Genomic DNA, 25,158 nt, shown 5'->3' with positions numbered 1-25,158 from the left:
ATTATGTTGTTTAGTAATCTAAAAATTAAATAGATGTTATTGTGATTACTTTGATTTATAAAATACTTACGTCTCCAAAACTTTTAACTTTTTTGGAACAAATATTTAAAATAATAGTAATTGTTCATTTTTATTATAAATTTATCCAGGTAATCAGATAAAATTAATAAAGACTAAGAGAAAATATTATTTTTATTATTTATTTTATCAAAAGAAATATCTGATTATGAAAAACAATTTTTTATGTAGATAGATTTATCGAATTTTATATTTATACCAACCTGTGTAAATTCTGGATATAATTAATAATTCAAATGTAGGTTCAAAACGATAGTGTATAAAACTTGATAAATTTTAATAGATTGATATAATTCAACTAGTATAGCTTATATAATAGAATACTGTAGATTAATGTAATAATTTTAAAATTATTAACGATAATACAAAATTAATGCATATAGTATAATATATTGAATATAAATTACATGATTGTTAATATCATAAATAATAACTAAATAATTGTTAAAAAATATATATTAAAGTTGTATAAAAGAATATATATGATTATAAATATTAGTCTGTTAAATGAATATAGAAAAGAGACTCGCAAGTTATAGTTGCGTGGTTTCCCAGTTACCAGTCATATTCATTCACTAAGAAGAGTCTTGTGCTCCCTGAATAAGCCTTCTAGGCTTAGAAACCTAATTTCTTTTACTGCTATCGGATTTTTAGTTCCTATCAGATCTATTAGCTGATTAGTTTCTAGATCCTGCACGAGATGAATTTTTCGAAGATTTCCTAGAAGATTCTTCTTATTGTTCCTTTAGAGCTTATGTAAAATACTTTCTAATTATTTTATCCTTGCTATCAGCCAGTGTAGCCTAATTATTAACTTAATCAAACATTTGCTTTAATAAAGTTAGTAATGGTTCTCCATGTTTAGAGTTAGAATACCAACAGGATACAGTAATTCTAGCTCTTCTTATTTTAATAGTAATACCCTATAATGTGCTAGTACTATCATATGCAGATCCACACCATATAAGTAATAAATTATGTATACAGGCTTCGCACTAACATTTGATATCTTACCATTGAGCCTTTTGTGTAGATGCAAATAGATCAGTTACCTCATAAATAGTTTCCATTGAAAACCAATCTAAATGTTAGTCCCAATCTGGCTTCACATTTTCACGGAAAAAGAAATATGAAAATCCGTCGTGAACTTCTTCAAATGTTGGAATCATATTTAAGATTTAGAAAAGATCTAAAGAATTAGTAATTGGACGTTTCGTAATTAGTTGCATATTATCATTCCATGTTTTTATATTTTCGTTCTTTGCTTTCTTACCGAATGCACCACGATAATAAAGATTCAAGGGAACTTAGAATTCCAGTTGATTGTTCATTTGAAGAAATGGGGAATGAAGTGGAACAGTTAATAAATATATAAAATGATTATATTAGAAAAATATAATATATTTATTATATTATATAATAAATTAACAATTTATATGCTATCATTTACTTCAAAGTCAATAAAACTTTATAGTTACGATTAGAAACTCATTATTAATAAATGTATAGACTTAATATCTATTGAAACCTATGGCTTTTAATGCACGGCAGCAGTGTTAAATAATTAGGCTATCATTTACTCGTTAACTGATGGATATACAACATATTTCTATAAGTTTGAAGATAACTAAGATTTACTTATTTTAAATTGTTAATGCCTAACACCAACATCTATTTTCTACTAGAATATTCCGTAAATATTAATTTTTTCAACATCTGCTGGAACTTTCTATTATGCGGACACTGTTTTAAGAGAATTTTAGCCTTAAAAACTGTTGTCTTTAAAATTATACTCTAATTAATTTATAATAGCAGTTGATTCTATTAACTATTATATAATCAATACACTTTCAGGGAAAACCTTTTCTACATCTTTAGAATCAGTTTTTTTGAATTTTGGGGAAAGCCCATTGATTATTACATCAAGATTCTTTATTTATGTGGATTTAAAAGCCTTTAATACTTTCTAAAATAAAGATCTTTTTATAAAAATTATTAGCATAGTTTATAGTGATAAAATTAATAATTAGCTATATTAGCTTTCAAATAGAATTTATTAAAAATAAACCTTCAAGTTTTTATAAGGATAGGGGAAAAATATTAATTAAAAAAATTTAGCTTTAGCTTTGGTTGACAATAATGAATTTTGTATAATTTTTACTATTTAGGGTATAAAAATAAGTGTAGAAAATGTTATTAGCATACCTAGAAGCTTTAATGGTCGAAAACTTTTCATTTTTGATAATATTTCAATTTATAGTGTTGATTATGATGGATATTGCCATTTTTGCGGAAATGTATTCTATAAAGAGAGAGATATAAAAGGCGTTAATTATGATCTTGGATTTAACTCTGTTATTAATAGTTTGGTAGAGCGTGTATAAATAGGTTAGGATTCAAAATAAACCTTAAAATAGAATGGAAATCCTTAAAAAAAAGTCATCAAAGATTTATAATATGTTGATTTCTCCAGTAATCTTGAAAATGATGATATTTTTTTCGACACCATCTTAAGAAAACCAGCAATCAATAATAATAGTGTTATCGGGGATAGGATTTATAAAAGCTTACGAAATGATTAAAGGAAAGAATTAAAAGATTAGTATGTTGCAGACTAACTTGATTAAATATATTGCAATTTTGATTAATATAAAAAAATAATGAATGCAAAGACAGTATATAAATGATTCTAACAGTAGTTTAGTAGTAGTATAAATATATAATAATAGTAATTTATCTCATATAGAAAGATAGCACCAAAATAAAAATAAGGACGGTAATAAATTTGATTAAAAATACAACTAAACGATGGTATATAAGTATTACATTGCTTAAGTTCTAATGATTTTTACTGACTCTATACAATTTATATCACATATAACTTTATTTTTAGATAATTATGGATAAATATTATTTAAAAATTATAATATTTATGTATAAATAAAATATAATAATAAATTTGCCTTCCACATAAATGGTAAATACTGAATAAATAATTATATTGGCAATATTGACAATGTTCGTCTGTACTATTGGTTTCAAAAAATCATAAAAACCTAAAACCATATAACTTCCAGATTTGACTTAGTTAGAGTTCCTACATAAACCAGTGGATTTCGAAGTAACCGATTTGATACTACTAGAGTGTTTTGCTACTTGGTGTGGTCCATGTAAAAATTAAATTCCTCATATATCTTAGTTGTAGAATAAATTTTAATAGCTCAAGGTTATTTCTGTTAGTAACGAAAATATCCATGTAATTGAAACTATGGTTAAAGAGTTCCCAGAAATGACAAAATATAATATTGCATCTGATCCTAAATTTAGCTTATAAAAGCTAAACACTGAGTGTGATGTTGAAGGGATCCCTCATTGCTTCCTGTTTAAAAATAAAAATCTGATTTGGGATGGTCATCCAGCAAAAGTTGATGAATAAATAGAAGAGGGGCTTGAGTGAAATCATTACATTTGTATATTATTAAATTTAAAGTGAAAAAATGGTGAAATGGAATGAAGAGAATAATAAAAAGCTGTTGGAAGCTATAAACCAATATACCGTTAATGGAACTATAAACTACAAGAAAGTTGCATATATCCTGCGTCTTCCAGAAAATATTATTAAATAGAAACATCTAGCTCTTTAGACCAAGTTAACACCGGGATAAGTTGAAATAATTGAATCAGAATGGTTAAATTCTAGAGGGAAAGTATCATTTTAGGACTTGAAGAAAAAGACTGAATCTAATTCAATTCTTGATATCAAGAAACAGCTTTCTGACTCAGTAACGTAGAAAGGGCTGCTACCTTTCTACTCATTTTCTGTAAAGAATTTTAACAAGTTTGACAAAGATTTTTGGACCTAGTCACGAAAGGACCAATTATTTGCACTTGCTAAAGTTAACTAAAAAGATCGAAAAGTTGATTTTAAAGCGATTTCTGAAACTATGAAATAGTCGGCTGAAATCTGCCAAAAGTAGCTTTTTCTGTTGTACGAACCATTTTTTACCACAGAAGAAAATAAAACTCTAATTACAATGCTTCTAAACTCTGCAGGGAAGGTAGGATCTAGAAAACTGCAAGCCGCTTTTGCGTCACATTCACTCTTTGGTTTACTATTGTAAATCGATCATTTACAGGGTAAGGATTCTACTATTCCATCAAAAGATGGATATTATGAAGATTGATATTTATTTTCACTCGTAGTAGTCGAAGTCGCCATTTATCCTAATAAGCTGTTCTGCCTGCTTCTTCTCCATATTTAGCTTTTATATTAGATAGCGTTTCAGAGTAAAAATATTGTCAGTTTCCATATTAATTAGTTCAAGGCTTTCTTTATAGCATTGTAAAAGTTTAATGTATAAGTCAGGAGAATTTTTTTCGTATAAAGCTTACAATTCTGACATCTTAGCATGTTTACTTTTTATCTCTTTCAATTCTGTGATTAATGCTCCTAGGTCACCATTAAGTTAATTCTAGTCCGTCAGTTTTTGGTTCTCAGATATTAATTTGTCTTTTTCCTTTTAAAGAGCTTCGGCCTAAGCTCTTAGCTTGTCATTTTTACTCTAAATTTCACGTTAAACAGTACCAGAAAATTACCAATAGTTCGTACTAGCTCCAATTTTATCAGTACAAATTAAATTTTCATCGGCAAGTGATTGCACAAGATTTTTGATAATCATAGACGATACTTTAGTAGCTTTAGCTACAGTATCTAATGTAGCAGCTGAAAATACCATGTTTGAAGAGGTAAAATAGTTTAAAATACGAATCTTCTTCTCCTCATCCGCAGTTAAGTTTGATTTTGGAGGCATTAAAATAGTATTCAATATATTATATAGTTTATAGTACTGCACAATTTCGCGCAAACTAAAAATGAATATAATTGACTTTTCTAATTATGCTGTTAAGTAGCCAGATGAACTTCTTCCAGAAGACTCAAACTGTAATAAAAGACGGCCTGTAGGTTGTCCTTAGGACGCTAAAAAGCCAAAAAGGCCTGAAACGTCAGGTTTAAGCTTATCTAATTGTGAACTTACTTGTTTAACTGGTTTACATTAATTGATAAATGAAGCTATTTGGTGGCCAGAAACTTTACTCTATTTAGATATTTCTTAGAATAAGATTTCAAACTTATCAGGTCTAGAACAATTATCAGATCTTAAAATATTGTATTTGCATGGGAACCTTATTGAAAATGTTGAAAAATTGTAATTTTTATCAACATTCCAAAAACTTCGCACCTTGACTATCCATGGCAATCCATTAGTCCTATAAAAAGGATTCAGATTTTATGTTATTAATCTTATTCCAAATCTTAGAACTCTGGATACTGCTGCAATCACACCAAGCGAACGGTAAACAGTTTAAACAAAAATAAAGCTAAACGCTGTTACGTTGAAGAAGTGAAAAATTATAATCATTATTGCATTTTTATTTATTTGGCAAGGCTTAAGGCTTTTTGAATGTCGTCATCCACTGAAGTTATATCATTGATAGCAGGTTTAGAAAGTGGAGGCAACACAGTTGGTGGAAAATTACCACGCTATGAATTTACTTTACGCTCAGGGCATTTCAGAGCGTGTACATTCGAATACTACCCCAAAGTTTCAATATTATATTATTATTCTTATAATTATTATATTAACTACGAGAATTAATAAATCTTTTTTTCCATATGTTAAATAATCTGTTCTTATTCATTAATTAGTGCATCTTCATTCTCTTAGTTCTTAGCTTTCACTCTCGAAGCATCCTTTGATATAAGAGTTATTTCATTGCATAGATTGCTTATTGCATATGTTAACCGCTTAGTTGAACATGTATTAGCTAAGTAATGCATTAACTGTTACTTACTTGAGATTTCACGTGGAATCAAATCTAACCCGGTATAGTATTATGCGATATTCAAATCAGATATAGATATTGTTTCGCTTTAACGTTCGAAAAATATCGGATCTGATTTATCTCTATCCACTTCTTAATTAAACAACTAGTTTTAAGTAGATTTTAAAGTTTCATTTTCTTTTAAAAGATATATATTTTCTTTTGTTTTTTCTAATAGTTATTATTCTAAATATACTATTTTTTGTGAATCAATAATAAATTGTTTTGGAATTACATCTTCTTCATCAACAGCCAATGTTTTCATTCCGTTATCAGTCTATATACTTTCTATGAATTATTATTTAGGTAAAACTGTGGATATAAATGGTGGAGCTGCTTGTTTTGGTCTTTGTTATATCTAAATTTATTCTTATATTTTATCTTCTTGTTAAGTCTTTTTCTTTATCTTTATTTCCCCTAAATATTTAATCTACATATTTAAGGTTGATCTATCACTTGCCAGAAGTTAAATAATACATTCTTCTTTTCTTTCTTATATTATATCTAAAATCGTGCTGTAGGATTTAATATATGTTTTATTATTTGAGATGACTTAAAGAATCTCATTGGAAATTGTAGATTCAACTTTGTTATCAGGGAAATATAAAGGACTAGCAAAAACTGTTCCGAATAAATTAAGAGGTGCCTCTATACTATTACCAGATGCTTAACTACCTGACATGAATGTTTCTGCACTTTTAAAACTAATTATATAATTTCCATCTGTACCTTGTAAACTAACAGGCCTTGCCTAAGATTATGGAATCATTTTTATAAGCTAATCATCAGAAACAAATACAGCTAGTGCAAATGCATTTTTAAGATAGTCTTTATTGACATATTTTAGACAATGCGTTAAAACATCTTTTTTCTTCTGAATGGTATTATCCTTTTCTGAATATATAACATTCATCTGCTTATAGTTATTAATTTCTTTATCCAAAAATGGCAAAGATATTTGAAGAGTAAAACTAACTTTTGTCTATAATGGTTACTCTGAAATTTTCTGGTAATCAAAGTTAAGACCTTTGTTTTCTTTTTCAAATTTTTTGAGTAGTGCATTAATTACTTTTTCAGCAGTTTTATATTTATATGATATTTTATGCTAATGATTACCTATATAATTTGAAAGCATCATTTCTTTATCTGGCTCATCTATTTTAATGCTTTTAAGATTATCTATAGCTCTAATTTAATTTTTAGTAAATTAAGTACATTATAACAACTAGTCAAACTAATAAGTAGCGGGAACAGATTATTTATCAAGTGTTAAAATAACTAAATTAACCCAGGTATTGTCTAAACAACCCTAAATTTCAATACTAGGTTATACATTATCAATTGTATAAACAATAAGTTCCTGATCAGAATTGCTTAATATTCCGCTATTAAGATAATTTCCTATTCTAAATATAAGTCTTAATTCTTAAAATATTGGACCAAAATTTTAAGAAAAATACTCTAAATTCAACTATTTCATAGATAACTTAGCAATTTACATTGGGTTTTTGAGAGGTATCATTTCTCCTAAGTCGATAGTAAAAACAATTTAATTTAATTAAAACTGAAATGTTTCTTATTGACTAAAATTAATTTCCTTAGAATCTCGTGATGCTATTTCACCATTCTTTAGCTAAAAGTAACAATAAAGTTTGGGTTTGGTATTGTAGTAAAGTTCTGGTGTTAGGAAAGACTATTCCTATGCTTGTTTTATTTATGGATTAAATGTAATATTTCTAGATTAATGTACCATATTATTTGGTGTCTTATATAGTTCGATTATGACTAGCAGTTAAGTAATATCTTTTGCACATGAAAGTGTTTAATTTAAGGATACTTTAATTTACCGCATTTATATAAAGATAAGTTTTTTAAAGTGTATATTATATATATGCAATAAATATACCTGAAAATGCAATAAACTTAAAAAGAATTAAATAATAGTTTAGACCCACTTTTTGTTCGTGTGAAAAAGAACTTACACGAAAAATTAATATTACTTTAATAGAAAAGAACAAATCAATCTACTTTATATACAGAATAAATTTCAGACCGTTTACTTAATATATATTCATAAAAATAATTGAATATTAAATTGAACAGTAAGCTTACCCTTTTATAAAAAGACGATAATTATGCTAATTCATTAACAATCTAGTAAAATTTATTATAAATTTAACGTTAAATTGTTGATTATGAAGTCGAAAATTAGTAAATATTAGAAAAAATTAGATCCAGTAAGGAAATAAGAAAAACTATTCAAGAATAGTAGAATCATATCGAAATATAGGTAAATTTATACTAAAATTAGTTCATTGATTGTGAAATTTAGACAGGAAGTTAATTTATAACTTATAATTAAGAATCTAATGAAGTTTAATCTGACTCATATCTCATAATCAATAATGACTAAACAATCACCACTGAATAAGACCTGCATCTCGACATCCATACTGGGTAAACTTTAGTGTAAGATATTGAAATTAAGTAGAGTTTAAACAATATAAGTATTCCAACTGAGTATTAAAAATCTGAATAATAATAAGATATCACCATTATAAGATATGAAAGTCTAGCGTAGTAGTGCATTTAATAAGGCGAATTGGATTATATTTAAAAAAGTGAAGAATCTTATGAAGGCGAAGAAGAGTGTGCGTTAAAGTTAGAATTAGAAACGGATGTAGAAGAATAATAATAATGCTAACAGGATAAAGACGAATTTTCATAGATCAAAGATAATAATATATTGCATACAAGCAATTAAGAAATTATTACGAGTACATATGTTGAAAATTAAGATATCAAAAATTAAGATATTTAAGAATTAAACAATCTAGAAAAAATATAAATCATTGGAGACCTTGAGAATATAGAATGTATTGAAGAGACTTATAGGGAAAATATAGAGGGGGAGAATGAATGATTGTTATTTCACTTTTTGTCTTGTCTTCCTTGTTTAAAATCTTTGCTAACTCTTTTATCCTCGACTTTCTTTTCAAATCTGGCTTTCTTTTTTTCAAATTTCTATTTTTCATTCTTTTCGTATTCTTTTTATTTTTTAACAGCTTTTTGTTCTTCTAACTCTTCATCCTTTTCAAAAACTAATCCTCTAATTCTACTCTCTAAAGGTGTGTAGCAAACGCTTTTACCTTTCAATAATTTATGAATTCTTGCAAAATCTTTATTGTTCAAAGTTGGCCGATAAACGTCAACACCCTCCCAAATTTTATCAATTAATTTAAAATCATAATCCTTTTCTTAAACAGTTTCAGGATAGTTTTTAATGAACTTAGCCTTATCCTCAATACTTCTGAAAATCATAAATACTAATTTACAACCTTCATAAAGATAAGAATTAGCTAACATTGGACATACTTATCCAGATTTTAGCGCAAATAATTTTATGAACTTTTATGGTGTAAATTTACTAAAAGGGCCAAAAATAATGGTTTAAGATGCTAAAGTAGGCTATTAAGGGGGTAATATTTTTTACAAACTATTTTCGTCGATCTTTAAAGTTTTTGAGTCCTTTATTGCAGATTTTAAAATATTGACATTAGTTTTCGCTAATATTGCAGCCTATTCAAGAGGGATTAAACCTTTATGAGATGTATACAAATCATTGTTTTCTTTAAAGAGGAAAAGTTTAGTATCTGAGAAATAATCTTCCAGCAGTCTTCTCGCCTCCATTGAAGTGAAAACTGGAAGGAATTTTCAATTATTATTATAAAATATTCTATAATAAAGAAAATAATATTTAATAGTATTATACAATAATACTAACTTTATATGATCCGCAAAAATTATGTCGCTTGAAATCTCTACTGATAAGTTAGTATTTTATGACATTGCTAATGCATAAAAATAAATTCAAGTTCTGAACATCAGAAATTCAACCTTATAATCTGTCAGAATACGTGCAACATAGCCAAAAACCTCGAATTTTCGAATTTAATTCTAGAACCTTCCTTAACTTGCTCCAGGTTTATCGATGCAGGTTCCAGTTGAATTAAATGCTATGGCAGGTGATGTAGAGCTAGCGGATACATTTACTATTGCAACTCCTACAGAAAAGTACGTTATTGCATTAAATGGTATCACAACATTTGTTAAGTTACAAGCTCATGATATTGACTTTGGAATCATTCCTACTGATTAAGAAATTCATAAAATCTTAAAAATAAGAAATACTGGAACTGGCTCTGGGGATTATGCAATAAAAATCACCTAGATTTTAGGTGATAAATTAAACCTTGACATTGAGCAATCATCTGGTAAGATTGCAGCATTAGAAGAATTATAGATTCCTATTTATATCAATTCATCTAAAGTTAATGTTGTTTAATATTTGTTAGAAATTAATGAATTATCATATAGGGTTACTGCTTCCATATAAGCACCTTCTTTGATTTTAACTAATAATAATGCACCTGTTTAATATACAACATTCCAATCCTTATTTTATATTAAATAAACATAAAATTATACATTATGCAACGTTTCACCATTTCCTTTATCTTTTGATTCCGTAACATAAATTATAGAGTTTAAATCTCGTTCTTAAAATTTTGCATCTGAAGAAGAGAAATAGAAATTTTATACATTTTTGGCATCACATTATAAAATACTACCTAGTTAAGGTACAATCCCAGCCAATAAATCAATTGATATATAATTATGCTTTACCCCAAAGTAATCTTTGAATTTGGCTGAAAGGGCTAACTCTTTTATGAAGTATTGTAATTTTAAAGATTGGGATAGAATTTTAGGTGGTGTGGACTATACTAAAGCTGAGACGGCTACAAATGACTAGTTGAAAGAATATGGATCAGAATTTATGTATTTTACTCCTAAAATTGATGACTTTGACGTTCAAGCTAAAGTCTAGTTTTTGAGTATTTTTAAAGGTGATAAGTAGGTTGCATGTGAGCTTATAGTCTAGAGTTAAAGCAGAAGACCCCTTGTAGTATTCTCTGATCATGAATTTCATTTCAAAAGAAATTAAGAGAAGTTTTTTGAGATGAAGAGTATGAATCATTATCCGGTGAGAATTGAAATGTAATTACCTCCTGGTTTCAAGATAAATTCTGATATGACATTTACTTTATAGCCTAAAGAAAGCAGAATCTTTTAATTATCGTATGAACCAAATTCATTAACAGATTTCGATGGATTTTTCCATATTAATATAGGAAATTCGTATTACAATGTTAATATTGGTTTACTAGTAAATAAAGATTAACTTCCTAAAAAATTATAGTAAACAATTTCTAAAGTCGATTCAAGGGTTTAAAAGGAAGCTTTACCTTTAGAAATGACGAATACTATTACATTAAGCAAATTTAAAGACACAATAGCTGCATAAAATCTGGGTATGGACGGTACTTATAAAGCTTCAAAGTTAGAATAACTTCAGAATACAAATTATTGTAAAAAATACATGAATGAAGAAGATTCCGATGATGTAGAAATTCATCATACCAAAGTTACAGCATACAATGATCATATTGATTTAGGGCTTGGGGATACTGCATATGATTCGGCACCTTTTACTTATAAGTAAAATCCTAAAATAATTGATAGAACTTAATAAAAAATTAATGAGAATATTGATATGGTTGATTAAATGGTTTAACCGAAAAAGCGTCCAGCGCTTTAAAATGATATTTTACCCACAAATAAAACCTACCCCTAATCTGCATTTGATGCAATTTAATTCAATAAAATACACGATGAATGCAAAGTCAAGTTAGCATAAAGATAATTATCAATAATTACAACAGGAACAACTGATTTCGAATTTAACCAAGTCACAGTCGGAACTACTTGTACGAAGTACTATAAAATTGCTAATGATCTTTAAAATTATGTTAAAGTAGAGTTAGCTTATCAGCCTAAAGAAGATGATGTATAATCTTGCGAGTTTATTATTTTAAATAATCCTTAATATTTACCCCCAGGTTGTTATACTAGTTTCGGAATATAAGTTCTATTCTCAGATCTTAATAAAAAATTCTATGATAAAATTTAAGTTTTTATTAATGATTAATTCTACTAGTAATTAAATATTAAAGCAGAAGTTATCAGACCTTAACTAAGAAGTAATTATAAGTTATTTAATAATACCTAGAATTAAGAAACGTTAGCTAGAGTATTGAAAGTTCTATAATAACCTAGATTTGATATGGAATAAACCTAGGATTGCATGTTTTTTAATCTTAATTCAGAGAATGCATTTTAAAAGAGAATTTGTTAGACATTAATGTTAACTAATGTTGGTACATCTGATGTTTAAACCTACTTGTCTTTATAATAAACAGGTGATGATATTAAGTTAGAGTTTACTGATATATTAATTCCAGTAAACTCAACAATTGAGTGTAAAGTCGAATGGATTCCGTCACAAGAACCTATCATCACAAATACTTTAGAAATTTCGTTCGAAAAAGGAACGTCTTATTACATTCCAATAATCACTAAGTTAAATCCTGGCAAAGCAAATATTCTTGAGAAATAAATTGATTTAGGATTAATAACGGTATCATAGTAGATTTAAAGCAATATCACATTATAAAATAAAAATGCATAATTTCCATTATTTTATGAGATTTTGCAAAATGAGTTCAATAATAGCTAGAATTTTATCTAACTAGTGTTAGATTCTTAAAGAGGAGAAATTTCAGCCGAAGATTCTGCCGGTGTTTAGTTAAGTTTTATTGCATAGACTTTGGGTAATTTTAATATTTAGCTTTAAACTAAGATAATAGGCGGGGAGACAATCTCATTGAATATTAAAGGTGCTGTCGAAGTAGCTTATGTTATGATTGAGAAATATACAACTAATATAGTTAGCAATCCTCCATCCGTACCGGTTAGCTAGTCAGTTGTTACTAGAAATCAATAATCAATATCTTAAGGTGAAGACAGTGTTATGCTACCAGTAAAGGATATTTATGTTGCACATGTTGTAACTAATGTGACCAATACATAAAAATTAGTATTGACAAATAGAGGCAAGGTGGCAGCTGGTATTTTTGTAGATGCATCACATGCCTAGTTTATTACACTTTAAGAAACTCAAGACAACAACGTTACATTTAATTAATATTAATATGATGAAATGATTAACATGTTTTCAATGTACTAAGGGCAATAATTTAATAATGATCGTTCTCCTTCTCCATAGGCAACCTAGCGTACAGACAATATGTTAACTGAATTAGCGTATAAATACAATTTGCCAGTTTTCAAAAATTGTAAAGACGATAATTATACAGAATATTTAAATAATATTATGAATAATGTAAATATTAATGATGCGTATGGTGGATAAATATATAGAAATAATGCCGAAATTTAGATTAAATAACCTGGAAAAGTTTTATACATAAATATACCTGTCGGATAATAATGTGTCATTAATATTTAATTAATTATTTCGTAAGTAGAATAAAACATTGAATAAAGTTTATTCTTCTGGATTTTAGGCCAGAAATATGCTAATATGACAGACTCGTCTTGCTTTGGTTATAATAATTAATTAAAATATCTATTTTCTTCTTAAAATGCAGTAATCACACTATCTAATGCATAAGTTGATTTTGGAATCAAAGTTTCAGATAATGGTTATAAGCAATCTATTTTAGCATCCCCCTCCTCTTAAAAACAATTATATTAAGAATTGTTCACTTCTATAGGTGGGTAGCAGCTTTCAAAAGAAGAATTGTAAAAAGAAATACCATTTATGAAATATCTTGCAAATACAGGGTTATTCTCATCTGATATTAATATTTCTAATACTACACCTAATCCAGTTTACTATACAATTGTACTTTATAATGCAAATGATGAAATGATTAATGATAACATTTTTTCAATTTCCCAACCATTTGGTTAAATATCTTCATTTGATTCAGTTTCTATTAGAATTTATTTTTCACCAACAGTAGTTGGACAACATGTAGCAAATGCTAAAATCTATTATATATCAGAAGGCACTATTAGTTTCTTTTAACGCTAAAATTATCTTACTGCCGATTCATTAAATATTTAACTTAATGCCGTTGCTATTCATAAAAATTTAGTCTTTGACAACTAACTATTTTTCTTCCCAAATACAGTAGTCAACTAGCCGTCAAGAATTTAATTCAATATTTATAACGTTGGATTTAAATAAAATACTAGATTATAAATGTATTTTCCACCAGAACTTTCAAAAATTGCTTTCAACGTCATCTGGCCATTCGGTAATGTAATAAATCATATGATTAAGTATTTACCTGTTGTAGTATCCTTTGTTTCAGCGTTCCCTATATCATTCAACAGTAAAATCGCATTTTTAGATGACAATAATGTGCCTTACTACGTGTTCATCTCTGGAAACGCATACAATGATGATTTCCAACTTATAGAATATAATTTGAATAATGTTCTCAATACTTATGAAAACGACTAGCTTAGAACTATTAATTACTATACTTAAAATCCAGATTTAGAACCAGCTGAATTGATGAAATTTGGTATTTCTAAGACATTACTTTTGGCATTACAATCAGTTAGTGCTAAACCATTTATTGAATTTTCAGAATATGCAATTTCTTAAAATTACGACGCAATTTATAAGAACTAATAATCACAATTTAACTATGAATATATTTTGGTGAATCCTATAACTGGTACATTTCCAAATAATTAGAACAAACTAGTTAATTAGGTTGTAAAGTAGTTCATTTAAGGACCGTTTATTACTAAGTTGAATCCAGCATATGATTAGAAATTATCAAGAGTTCAATTTTATTGGATGAATTGCTTCAAGTAGTTACTGAGCTCAGAAGTGCCATTTAGTCCTTTTATACCATACTTAACAGATATAATTGATATTTCTGACAACTAAAATAGACTTTAAATATTACTTAATACGATTAACTTGTTTTATGGATAAAAAGTTAATTCTTTCCCTTCGTACTTTACAAATATTACTAATAGAAGTTAGTAATTTTTAATTTTTGTAGCGTAAACTTATGGTAAATCAGTCAATTTTACTCTCAAATAAGTTTAAAATATTCCAACAATTGAGACGTAAAAAGTCGACTTTTTAGCAAGCTGCTACGAATCATTTTTGAACACTCTTAAAATACACGGTGCAATGTTAAACAACATCCATTTTTCACTTCTTTTATCTCAGTCAGATTTCCTAGCTTATACGAAGAAGAGCATCGCAATACTTGCAACGAATGCATATACAATCGACTAATAGACCGAATTTTCACTTATTAACTCATTAATTTCTTCTTAAAACGCTGAAATACTTACTAACCTTTTGAAATTTGTGCACCAAGCATGTCATTAATCTGCTTGGTTTTTCGTTTTATAAGAAATTGTCAAAATATCATTATTAAATGTTCAGAAAACTAATTTATCCATTTCTTAAGATAAATTTAAAAATTGGATTTTGGGAGAGTCAAGCGAATTCCAATTCAAAAAAGCCATTAACAGTTAAATTTTTGATAGAGCGACCTAGAGTAAATTCTTCACGAAAATGGTTCCATCAGAAATAGAGGATTTAACGCTGAAATTCATTGAATTTTATGCAAAATTCTAGATTTTTAATACAAATTTTGATATATAAATTTTAGATTTCAAATCACTAATTTCTGGTGTGGAAATCGGGCTATGTATTTTAAGTTTTGCACCCTCTCAAGTTAATTTGGCGTAAAAAGTCGAAGATGTCATTAACAATGCCTAAAAAATTGCAGATACAAAATTGGCACGAAATTAAACCGATTTTATGCTTAACTAACTTTATAAGTTGACTGTTAAGCCAATAGAAATCTCTGAGAAATCATGGTAAACCTTTTAGTTATGTAGAAAAGAGCTTTGGAAGGAAATTTGCATGTTCTTACGCAACCAGTTTAATTTTATGTGCAATGTAGATATGTTCTATTAAGTTTAAATCAATGAGTAAAATATAATGAATAATATTTTTTGCACAAAAATCCTAGCTAGTTTACTTTATCTAACTCTCCCAAGCTTGATTCCAAGCAAATCGCTGAAAGTCACAACATTCTTAGGAGAAAACATCCAGCAGGCGATTGAGGTATCAAATCCTTACAAATCAGCTCTTAAATATAATATCTAGTTCCAATATCCAATTTAGACAACCTAATCTTGCGATATTGGTCTCAGTTTGAACCAAATTATTGTTGAAACAAAGTAGACGAACGCTTTTAATGTTCAAATTAAACCTAACTTTTTGAAGCAAATGGTCTTTATAGTACAATTAACACCAGTTTTCGAAGCAATAAAACAACTTCAGCTGCCAAATAATATTTTTGTGCACGTTACCGTCTAGGATAAAAGTGTATCTAAAGCTATCGAAATGGAGTGCTTTGCAAGCAGCTCAACCAAACTTTCCATTTCTATTGAAAATATTACCTAAATCGACGCAAAATACAAAGTTTCTACAACTGAAAAATTCTATCCTATCGACGTTCAAAAAACTTCTAAATAATCAAATATTAGAGAGGGCAAATCTCAAGTTAGTATCAAAACTGAAAAGGTTCTGAACGTAAAAGGTAATGGAAAAGCTAATTTAAATTTAATTTTCAGTCCAACACATCCTGGTCTTTATATCAGCACAATCACTCTTTAGGATGAAAATGTAGGTTAAAAAATGTTTGAAATTAAAGGCTTTAGCCTTCTTCCTGACGCTGCATAGACGGTCAAATTGGTGTGTTAAGCAAGCGAATTGAAATAATTTTCTATATCAGCAACTGATTTGAATCTACTTGACAAGATTAACAACACCGATATGCTTAAGTTTGCACTAATGCCAATCGGCAATACGAATTAGTTAAGTTGCACATATAATGCAAATACCCACAGTTTTATACTGTAGGCATAAAATAAGGCTAAAATGATAGCTGACATGTATTTATACAAACTGATCATTTTGACAGATAATATAACGAGAGTTTATGAAATCATTTTAAACGTTTTGAAGCGAATTGAGGAGGTCAAGGTACATTTATAATGTATTGTTGGTGAGCGTGATAGCTATCAATTCACGGTTACCAATGTAGAGAGTTCTATCTAGGAGTATTAATTGACATTTTAGTCGACAAAAATTGAATATTTTTTGATAGACGACTAGTCAGTTGATGAGCTTACATTCACTGTTCAACCTAATGACAAGCGAATAATCAATTTAAGTTTTAATCCAAGTTGGATAATAGATTGCACTTAAAAATTGGTTATCAGATAGAGTAATACAAATATTTTAGCTGGAGATTACGTGATATTGGCTAAGGCCACTGAGCCAAAATCTAAAGCAGTGATTAATTTAGAATGCGCAGTAATGTAGGAGTTATGCCATTAGATTTAGTATATTAATCCTACTCAGGCACCTGTAATGATTTATCCTAAATTTGAAGAGAATGCTGATATATTTAGAGCTGGATAAGAATAGTATGAGGTTTAACCAGGATAAACAGGGCAAATTGATATTTATGCTTGTCATTATGTATCAGGGAATTATTTATCTCATCTTTATTTAAACAAATCAGATGGAACTTATGTTCACTATAATTTTTCTCTTAAAATTAACCCCAGAAACGCTTCAGGAATACTTGAAGGTAAGACCAAAGTTTCTCAACCCATTATGGTAAAGGCAACTATTTAAAACCCTTCAAATAAGGTAGCAACATTCTATGTAGCACATTAAGATATTCCTTCATATGTTTTATCCTATCAACCTATATTAAAAGTATAACCTAAACTTACATCAGAATTTGAAATTTAATTCTTGCCATATGCTTAATAAAATTATTAGGGGACTATCAAATTCTCTTCTGAGTAATGTGGTGAATTTTGGTATAATCTTAAATTTGACACCACTGAAATTGATTCTCAGACTGTAAGCGTAAAGGCACTAATAGGTCAGGGTATTGACACCGATATTTCGATTGTTAACGATAAGTTTGATTTTTCAGTATTATATAATGTGAATTTAAGTAATTAAGAGTCATTTAAGTGTTAAAATATTAGATTTACTTTAGATTCTCGAGAAGAAAAATAAATTAAGATTTAATACAAACCTAGCAAAATTGGTGAAGTTGAGAATTGTATAGTTAATATATACGGAAAAGATGTTAAAGGAAATGTAATCTATTAAAGTAGATATAACATTAATGGGGAAGGTACTTTATAGTCAGAAATTCCGATTATCAAGGTCTATGCTTAGCTTAATTAAGGTACATCTGGTTAAATTGCATTCAAAAATCCATTTTTATCACGTGCAAGTGTTAAATTTGAGTATGAACACTTGTAAGAGCTTCAATTTACATGCAAGGATCAGCTTCTGGAACCGAGTTAGATGATCTATATTAAATATATTTTCATTCCCAAAAAATTAAACGTCTTATAGACATCTTTTAGGATATTAATTAATCCAAATTGGGACATTGCAGACGCTGAATTTTTACCTTTTGAATATACTATTGACTGTATTGGGGAGTATACTCATAGATAACCGTTAGCATTTTTATCCACATCTAGTAGATAGTAAATTTTAAAAACTGTTCAACTACCTCCAGAAGTCTAGATCGAAAATCTGGATGACGTAACTTTTGACTTCGAATGTGCAAATATCACCGAACCAACTTCGGTTTTTGATGACATTCCTGCTACTGTTCGCAGATCTTTAACTGCTAATTGGACTAGTTTGATGACGCCCACCTCTAGGTTATCGTCTCCACTTCCAAATATTGGAAGAAGAAATGTTACATTCACCTTTTATCCATTGAAGCCATTTGCATGTGATGTACTATTTGTTATATCAACTAGAGAGGGTGGAAGATACAAGTTACCTATTCAGCTTTTTGCTGATGACCCGAAGACAGAAGGTTTACTAACAGTAGAATTGCCGAACGGACATACACCTGGAGAGTATATTTTGTAAACTCAGAATATATTGAACGTATATTCTGAATATAGGGCTTATTTCACGCCTAGCTCATCGGATAGATTCTCAATTAGCCCAGAACGTGGTATTTTAGAGCCTGGAGCAAGTGGTATCTAAACATTACATGCTGGTAAATTGAGTTAATTTGTAATAAGTTGTTAAGTCGGTAATTCGATAGCTAGGGGATAGCTAATTATTGAAACAAAAGATATTATGTTCATTTGGGACGTAATTTCTGGTTATAAGAAATATGTACCTCCGACAGGTATTGCTAAAATAAAAGATCAGTGACCAAATATTTTAAATATATAGTAATATGATAATTTATCGTTTCCGCATAAATGACTAAAGATAATAAGTTTAATCATTCAAATAAACATACACTGACGCCTTACGAAACACGTTAATTTTTATTTTATAATAGAGCTTACGATTGGATAGAAGGGTAAAATATCGTCATATTTTATTTTGACTCCAAAATACCACAGTGTATGGAATATTTAATATAATTCGTACAACTAGCCATAGTTGAAGATCAAAATTATTATTTATTTATTACTTAAGAAATAAACTCTTTAGATATGCACGTTTTAGATGTAATACCGGATTTGTTGAAATTCAATATAGTGAATGATGATGGCTCGTTTTTACCTTGGATAACATTAAAAGCAATTCCAGTTATAGCTTTTTATACTGGTATTGGCCGGTTTAGTGGCGAATTCCACCCTACAAATAATAAAGTGAGAGGTAGACTGTCATCTAAATAACTTTCTACAGAATCTGAGTTTATCAAGCACTAATTAGTATTAGCCTCTACAAATAAGAGTAATATTGTGTGGTAGATATTAAATGCCCAGGATAGAGATACTGCTTTTAAAAATAAGTATCATGAATATGAGTTAAATGATATTTCAGATTTATATGTCCCTAAAAAAATTACAGCAATGAAACCTAACTTTTAGTAAGTAAAACGAACTGATTTCTTCTTTATTGATAATATATCAAGAAGAATCTTAAATATCAACTTTTAAGTATTTCCAAGTGCAAAAAAATCACACCGAAAGTTTTTAACTGGTAAAATATCCAGTCACGATACTTTCGAATTTAATTTTTAGTCTGATTTAAATCTTAAATCGGCATAAATGATCCCTTTTTCTCGTGATGTTATCTAGCCTCATATTTATAGACAAAAAGAAGTCAACAGTAGCATCATCAAAATGCGAAATTCATAGATGTATAATATTGAGTGAACATGTATAGACATTAGATGTTAATCATCACTTCACTTCTTCTGAGCCTCCTCAATAGCTTTGATTTTATCTAATCTGGCCTGGTGTCTACCACCTTCATATTCTGTTGTTAAAAACGTATTAACAATGCGGAGAGCTAGTTCTTGACCGATAACTCTTCCACCTAAAGCAAGTGCGTTAGCATTATTGTGTCTTCTAGTCATTTCAGACTCAAATTCGTTAGTACAAAGTGCACAGCGGATATCATTATGTTTATTAGCAGCAATTGACATACCAACACCAGTTCCGCATACCAAAATTGCACAATCAGCCTGTTTGGTTAGTACAAGTTAACATGCAGCGGATGCAAAATCAGGGTAATCTACTGATGTGTTGGAATTAGTTCCCTGATCAAGTATGGTATGCGTATCTTTAAGTGAGTTTTGGATGAATTACTTGAGCTCAAAACCACCATGGTCACATGCTATAGCGATTTTCATTTTAAGTGGAATGTAAAGTTAATAATATAATTTATTTACTTATATATAAAATTTATATTAATGTTTAAAATTGATAAAAGTATATATTTTGCGATTATAAGAAAATAGTTGAACCATAAAAATCACAAACAAACCAAAAATATTTTCATCTGATCTGCCATTGTACTTTAATATTATTGGCCTTTAGTAGTTCACGATAATATTCACTTGCAGCTCTTAGGTCGAAAGTAATAATTAAAAATCCATTTTGTTGATCACAGACATGTTCAGACTTGAATTCAATTGATTTCTTAAAATTATATATACGAATGCTTTTGCTATCTAATGAAAATGAACCAATATTATTTCCTTTTTTATCTATTTCATATGGCCTTTACCTTCCAAAACAGTCATGAATTAAAAGAAGATCTTTTTCAAAATTTAAATCGGGAATATTATGATATCTTGGGCAGTCATCTCCTGAGCATCTACCTTTAACCCAGTCTAAGCATATAAATTATCTAGGCATTATTTAATCTATTATATAATTTAATATATAACACTAACTCACAATTCACCTTTCAACCCATACTCGACAAAACATTCTACCAGATTATTAAGATACCTTTCAGATTCATAGTAGCTTCTATATCCTTGATCCGGCAATAATCGCTAAAAATCACCTAGTCTGGTTTACTCGTCAATAATCTGCTATAGAACACGTTTTTCAAATCTAGTTAGATCTTCTGTATCTAATTTTTTCTGAAAATTTGTTTAATTGCTATATTTAAGTTCACCAGCTTCTAACTAGAATCCTAAAAACCCTTTTGCCTTTGGCAAGTAGTTACTTCTTTAACTTCCATTATTTACGCCAAACTAAGGTATTAATTTTGGAACATTTACGCCTACTAAATCCATAATATCAATTATTAGCTTACTCTTAATTTCAAGATCAATATCAGTGCTAGTTTCTGTGCTAGGTGATATATTCATTTCTAATAATTTAGGATTACCCAGAACATCAAAAATAATATCAAATCCATATAATCCAAAGCAACGCCTAGGAAATGAGTGAGCACATTATGCCTGATGAGCAGCTTAATAAAGTTTAGGTTCAGCTGCCAAAATACCTAACCTTACAGTTCTATGAATTTCATTAAGTAACTTTTCATAAATATTATCAGTTGAAACACTCGCCTTTTCATCAAACAATTAAGGATTCTAAGATAGAATAGTTAAGATATCATGCAACTCAATTTTTGTTGGAAAGTCAGTTACTTCCCCTTTATTTTAAGAAAAATTTGTTAGATGAATATGGTTTTAACGTTTGTTAGCTCTCGAAGGTTTCTCGTAGGTTTTAGAGGCAAATCTAGCTAGCCCTTTTTTGTAAACATATATTACTAGTGGATCAATAGATGTTATTAAAACATATATTCGTAAATCAAATTTTCGACTATTAACTAATAATGGATTTTTCATATAATGTTAAACGACAACATCTTTTGTAAAATCGATTCGATCCCCAGACCTTACCAATTTTATTCCTTCACCTCTATTTGCGTTAACTGGCTTATAGATAAACCATTTTAGTGGGTAGTCCACCATTTCGCGCTAAAGTGATACTGAATCTGATGGTAGAACAAATGTCTTCTACCAAACATCAAATCTCTCATCTCTTTTGTTTGCAGTATTTCCACATCTAGCCATGACACCTTTGTTACCTAATGCTGCAGATCCTGGCCATTAATTTATGATTTAACCCGGGGCAAGTGTCTAATACCATTCCATCGGTTTTGGGGCTCCCCAACAAACATTAAACTTTAACGTTTAGTCTCTTGTTGATATAAAACCAGCTTTATCAAAAGTTTATTTTACAATTAATGATAGAGGGCCAGCATAGTAAACTTTCAGCTTACTGGGCAAATCTAATCCTTTAACTTCCGGATCTACTAAATGAGCAAATCTTACTATATTAGCATTTTTAGGTATTCCAGATTTTTAAATACAGGATACTATAGAATCAATCTTCTCAATTTCAGAGTCTGATGTAAATAATTAACTCATTTTTGGAGTGGTAATATAAAATTTCACAGATCATTTAAATACTTTAAGCAGTTTCTTATCAGCATCTGGGTGCTAAGTAATACTTTCAACTTTTTCGCATCTTGAATCTTTTAAAACGCCTAGTAAAATATCCCTTATTTGAGGCTACAGTTAAATGAATTATGAATTGTCTAGAATTGCTAGTACAAACGGTGATGTTAAATTACTCCGTTTGATGGAAATAAGACCTGCATCTGTCTATGAGTATAATAACATATGTGCCACAGAGTGGCATAAAACACCTGCCTTTTAGTCAATAGAATATAGAGCTGATCCCACCGAAAGAATAGCATATATTCTCTAAATTTTAACATCGTCTGATGCCGATAAAGTACTCTTAAATCTAAACTCGAGCATTTATGCTGAACCAAATTAGTTGAATAGGAAATGGAATTAATTGTTATTAGTAATAAATTTGTAAACTGAATCATCATTGAATTGCTATCCTTTTAGTTAAGTTCTAACACGCTTATAAGATGAAATATAATTACTGATTTAACTTGAAATTAATGACTATGTAGCTTCAGCAATATTCTTTTGTATAATTAAAATGAACATCAGAAGGGTCTTGCTCCGCTCTTCTTTTAATTTTGAATGATTAAGACTTTCATTTGTTGAAAAATTACCGTCACCAACTTAACATAACATATCTATTATTTCTACAATTACAGTATTTGCCTCGTCCCATGCAACAAATAATTTATACAAAAATGTTGCTATTTCTAAAGTTTCTTCATAGGCTTTCATTAAGTTTTCTTGGCTTGGCTGTTTTGTTGCCTTTCTAACGGATTCAATTGGTGATTTAGAACTCTTCAGATTACTAATGCAAGTTTCAAGGTTATTTATATTGTTATAAAAAGACTAATATGTCTAATCTTCTGTTTATTTTTATAAAGTTGTCGAAATATGTATCTCTTCGGCAATAAAAATAGAATTTGGAGACTTTGAAAAACAGCTCATTATGCTGAAAGATGGAGCGGAAATTAGTATAATCTTAAAAATGTATAATAATGTGTATTTTAAACAGTGGTTTATATAGCAATTAATAATAATATTTGATTAGAATATAATTAAAATTGTGTTTATTTAGACTAAGAATCACTATCTTAATTATATATGTTTATAATTATCATTATAAAAGTAAACAATAATGTAAGTTTCATAATTAGTATAAAATGTATATTAACAGCTTTTTTAGAATTCTGAAGGAATTAAAATAATTGGACCAAAAGTATTAATTTTAGATAATTTTACTTTATAGATCATTTCACTTTGCTTTACTTAAAACAAAATATCTCAGGATTAAGTGATAGTAACATTTACCCTACAAGAATTACCAAAAGTTATTTGCTCAAATTTTGTATAAAGCATTATTTTTGTATAACCTACATAATAAAATATTGAACTAATTAAAAGTTCTTTCACATAATAATAGCAAAAGTTTAAATATGCTCATATAAATTTCACCTAATCATTGACTGAGGAAGTCATAAAAATTATAGCGTAAAGTGATAAACATGGTATTATATCAACATTACGAGCAATTCACATTGATTATCAACCTGTAATGGATAATCTTGTCTTAGCAAAAGATGTTTAATAGTTTACTTCATTCATCTAATCACTAAACTAGAAGAATGTATCTGTATCATATTAAAAATCATCATCTAAAGCAGCTTAGTTCTCAAGTGCAATATAATAATCGATAAAATTAAATTAATAACATATAACAGAATAATAACATAATGTACATATCATTATTTGTGACCGATCAACTGATATTACATCTGGTTTACTTCCACCGTTATCGTTTTAGTCTTATATTGAATAATAATTCAAGTCATTTTAAAACGGTTTATTAGCGATAGATGACAATGAATATCCTTTCTCATTCTTTACATTATCTTAAACAGCCAAAAGATTTTTGCCTTTAGACTAAATGACTTCGATATAATAAATACCGCCTCTAACAAGATAATTATAGTTAGATATGCAGCCTCCTAGAACGACAGATACAAATAAATTATCAGAGTTACTGTTAAAGTAAGATGAAATAAGACCTATATTACATGAAATTACCAGTCTTAGTGCCATTGTCAATGAATTTAAGAAAAGTTATGATTTTAGACTACGGTAAAGCAGAATCTTTGGTATTACTAGAAGCGTAGGAGATGGTGGATATTTAGCCAACGAACTTAACAGAGCTGCTATAAGTCTCGAAGCTTTATCCAGTAAGTCAACAAAAGAAAAGGAATAGATTTCACATGACGAGTGTTAATTTTGTTTGAGTTTATTTTTAACATGTGGGGATATCAAAGGTGTTAAAAATTCTATTTTAACTTATTTAGCTGAAATGCTCGTGTTTTTCAAGGATGATTAACATTATATTTAGTAGACTGTAAAATAAATATAAAACTGTTAATGC

General features: G+C 28.6%; 16 protein-coding genes across 16 annotated transcripts in view; 8 read left to right on the top strand and 8 right to left on the bottom strand. All coding sequences in view use genetic code 6, as the record gives it.

Annotated features, from left to right (window-relative positions):
• Positions 1-650: 650 nt before the first annotated feature.
• Positions 651-1,409, bottom strand: SS50377_21090 (Eukaryotic initiation factor 4E; the record flags this gene model as incomplete). Its single annotated transcript, XM_067905027.1, has 1 exon — positions 651-1,409. One exon carries the CDS (start codon positions 1,407-1,409, stop codon positions 651-653), a length of 759 nt encoding a protein of 252 aa, XP_067768509.1.
• A 45-nt stretch (positions 1,410-1,454) lies between these two features.
• SS50377_21089 (uncharacterized protein) lies at positions 1,455-2,765 on the top strand (the record flags this gene model as incomplete). Its single annotated transcript, XM_067905026.1, has 1 exon — positions 1,455-2,765. One exon carries the CDS (start codon positions 1,455-1,457, stop codon positions 2,763-2,765), a length of 1,311 nt encoding a protein of 436 aa, XP_067768508.1.
• A 287-nt stretch (positions 2,766-3,052) lies between these two features.
• On the top strand, positions 3,053-3,535 carry SS50377_21088 (putative FixW protein; the record flags this gene model as incomplete). The annotated part of the gene is made up of 1 exon (XM_067905025.1): positions 3,053-3,535. The coding sequence occupies one exon, from the start codon at positions 3,053-3,055 to the stop codon at positions 3,533-3,535; it is 483 nt and encodes a 160-aa protein (XP_067768507.1).
• Positions 3,536-3,575: 40 nt separating this feature from the next.
• SS50377_21087 (uncharacterized protein) lies at positions 3,576-4,262 on the top strand (the record flags this gene model as incomplete). Its single annotated transcript, XM_067905024.1, has 1 exon — positions 3,576-4,262. One exon carries the CDS (start codon positions 3,576-3,578, stop codon positions 4,260-4,262), a length of 687 nt encoding a protein of 228 aa, XP_067768506.1.
• Positions 4,263-4,271: 9 nt separating this feature from the next.
• SS50377_21086 (Meiotic nuclear division protein 1) lies at positions 4,272-4,889 on the bottom strand (the record flags this gene model as incomplete). The annotated part of the gene is made up of 1 exon (XM_067905023.1): positions 4,272-4,889. One exon carries the CDS (start codon positions 4,887-4,889, stop codon positions 4,272-4,274), a length of 618 nt encoding a protein of 205 aa, XP_067768505.1.
• A 61-nt stretch (positions 4,890-4,950) lies between these two features.
• On the top strand, positions 4,951-5,484 carry SS50377_21085 (putative U2 small nuclear ribonucleoprotein A; the record flags this gene model as incomplete). The annotated part of the gene is made up of 1 exon (XM_067905022.1): positions 4,951-5,484. The coding sequence occupies one exon, from the start codon at positions 4,951-4,953 to the stop codon at positions 5,482-5,484; it is 534 nt and encodes a 177-aa protein (XP_067768504.1).
• Positions 5,485-5,494: 10 nt separating this feature from the next.
• On the bottom strand, positions 5,495-7,813 carry SS50377_21084 (uncharacterized protein; the record flags this gene model as incomplete). Its single annotated transcript, XM_067905021.1, has 1 exon — positions 5,495-7,813. The coding sequence occupies one exon, from the start codon at positions 7,811-7,813 to the stop codon at positions 5,495-5,497; it is 2,319 nt and encodes a 772-aa protein (XP_067768503.1).
• A 60-nt stretch (positions 7,814-7,873) lies between these two features.
• SS50377_21083 (uncharacterized protein) lies at positions 7,874-8,884 on the top strand (the record flags this gene model as incomplete). Its single annotated transcript, XM_067905020.1, has 1 exon — positions 7,874-8,884. The coding sequence occupies one exon, from the start codon at positions 7,874-7,876 to the stop codon at positions 8,882-8,884; it is 1,011 nt and encodes a 336-aa protein (XP_067768502.1).
• An 8-nt stretch (positions 8,885-8,892) lies between these two features.
• On the bottom strand, positions 8,893-9,651 carry SS50377_21082 (uncharacterized protein; the record flags this gene model as incomplete). Its single annotated transcript, XM_067905019.1, has 1 exon — positions 8,893-9,651. The coding sequence occupies one exon, from the start codon at positions 9,649-9,651 to the stop codon at positions 8,893-8,895; it is 759 nt and encodes a 252-aa protein (XP_067768501.1).
• Positions 9,652-9,766: 115 nt separating this feature from the next.
• On the top strand, positions 9,767-19,213 carry SS50377_21081 (uncharacterized protein; the record flags this gene model as incomplete). The annotated part of the gene is made up of 1 exon (XM_067905018.1): positions 9,767-19,213. One exon carries the CDS (start codon positions 9,767-9,769, stop codon positions 19,211-19,213), a length of 9,447 nt encoding a protein of 3,148 aa, XP_067768500.1.
• Positions 19,214-19,503: 290 nt separating this feature from the next.
• Positions 19,504-20,172, top strand: SS50377_21080 (uncharacterized protein; the record flags this gene model as incomplete). The annotated part of the gene is made up of 1 exon (XM_067905017.1): positions 19,504-20,172. The coding sequence occupies one exon, from the start codon at positions 19,504-19,506 to the stop codon at positions 20,170-20,172; it is 669 nt and encodes a 222-aa protein (XP_067768499.1).
• A 32-nt stretch (positions 20,173-20,204) lies between these two features.
• Positions 20,205-20,651, bottom strand: SS50377_21079 (Ribose 5-phosphate isomerase; the record flags this gene model as incomplete). The annotated part of the gene is made up of 1 exon (XM_067905016.1): positions 20,205-20,651. One exon carries the CDS (start codon positions 20,649-20,651, stop codon positions 20,205-20,207), a length of 447 nt encoding a protein of 148 aa, XP_067768498.1.
• A 145-nt stretch (positions 20,652-20,796) lies between these two features.
• SS50377_21078 (Torus domain-containing protein) lies at positions 20,797-21,159 on the bottom strand (the record flags this gene model as incomplete). Its single annotated transcript, XM_067905015.1, has 1 exon — positions 20,797-21,159. The coding sequence occupies one exon, from the start codon at positions 21,157-21,159 to the stop codon at positions 20,797-20,799; it is 363 nt and encodes a 120-aa protein (XP_067768497.1).
• A 38-nt stretch (positions 21,160-21,197) lies between these two features.
• Positions 21,198-22,694, bottom strand: SS50377_21077 (Tubulin tyrosine ligase; the record flags this gene model as incomplete). The annotated part of the gene is made up of 1 exon (XM_067905014.1): positions 21,198-22,694. One exon carries the CDS (start codon positions 22,692-22,694, stop codon positions 21,198-21,200), a length of 1,497 nt encoding a protein of 498 aa, XP_067768496.1.
• A 30-nt stretch (positions 22,695-22,724) lies between these two features.
• SS50377_21076 (uncharacterized protein) lies at positions 22,725-23,693 on the bottom strand (the record flags this gene model as incomplete). Its single annotated transcript, XM_067905013.1, has 1 exon — positions 22,725-23,693. The coding sequence occupies one exon, from the start codon at positions 23,691-23,693 to the stop codon at positions 22,725-22,727; it is 969 nt and encodes a 322-aa protein (XP_067768495.1).
• Positions 23,694-23,733: 40 nt separating this feature from the next.
• Positions 23,734-25,158, top strand: part of SS50377_21075 (uncharacterized protein) — a gene marked incomplete at both ends in the record, with an annotated part of 1,878 nt that continues 453 nt past the window's right edge. Inside the window, one exon of the mRNA XM_067905012.1 lies at positions 23,734-25,158. This exon is cut by the window's right edge and continues 453 nt beyond it. Coding sequence (XP_067768494.1) covers positions 23,734-25,158 — 1,425 coding nt within the window.

The sequence above is a fragment of the Spironucleus salmonicida genome, chromosome 1 (assembly GCF_000497125.1).
Source record: "Spironucleus salmonicida strain ATCC 50377 chromosome 1, whole genome shotgun sequence".
Lineage (NCBI taxonomy): Eukaryota > Fornicata > Diplomonadida > Hexamitidae > Spironucleus > Spironucleus salmonicida.
This window is presented reverse-complemented; position numbering and strand designations above follow the sequence as displayed.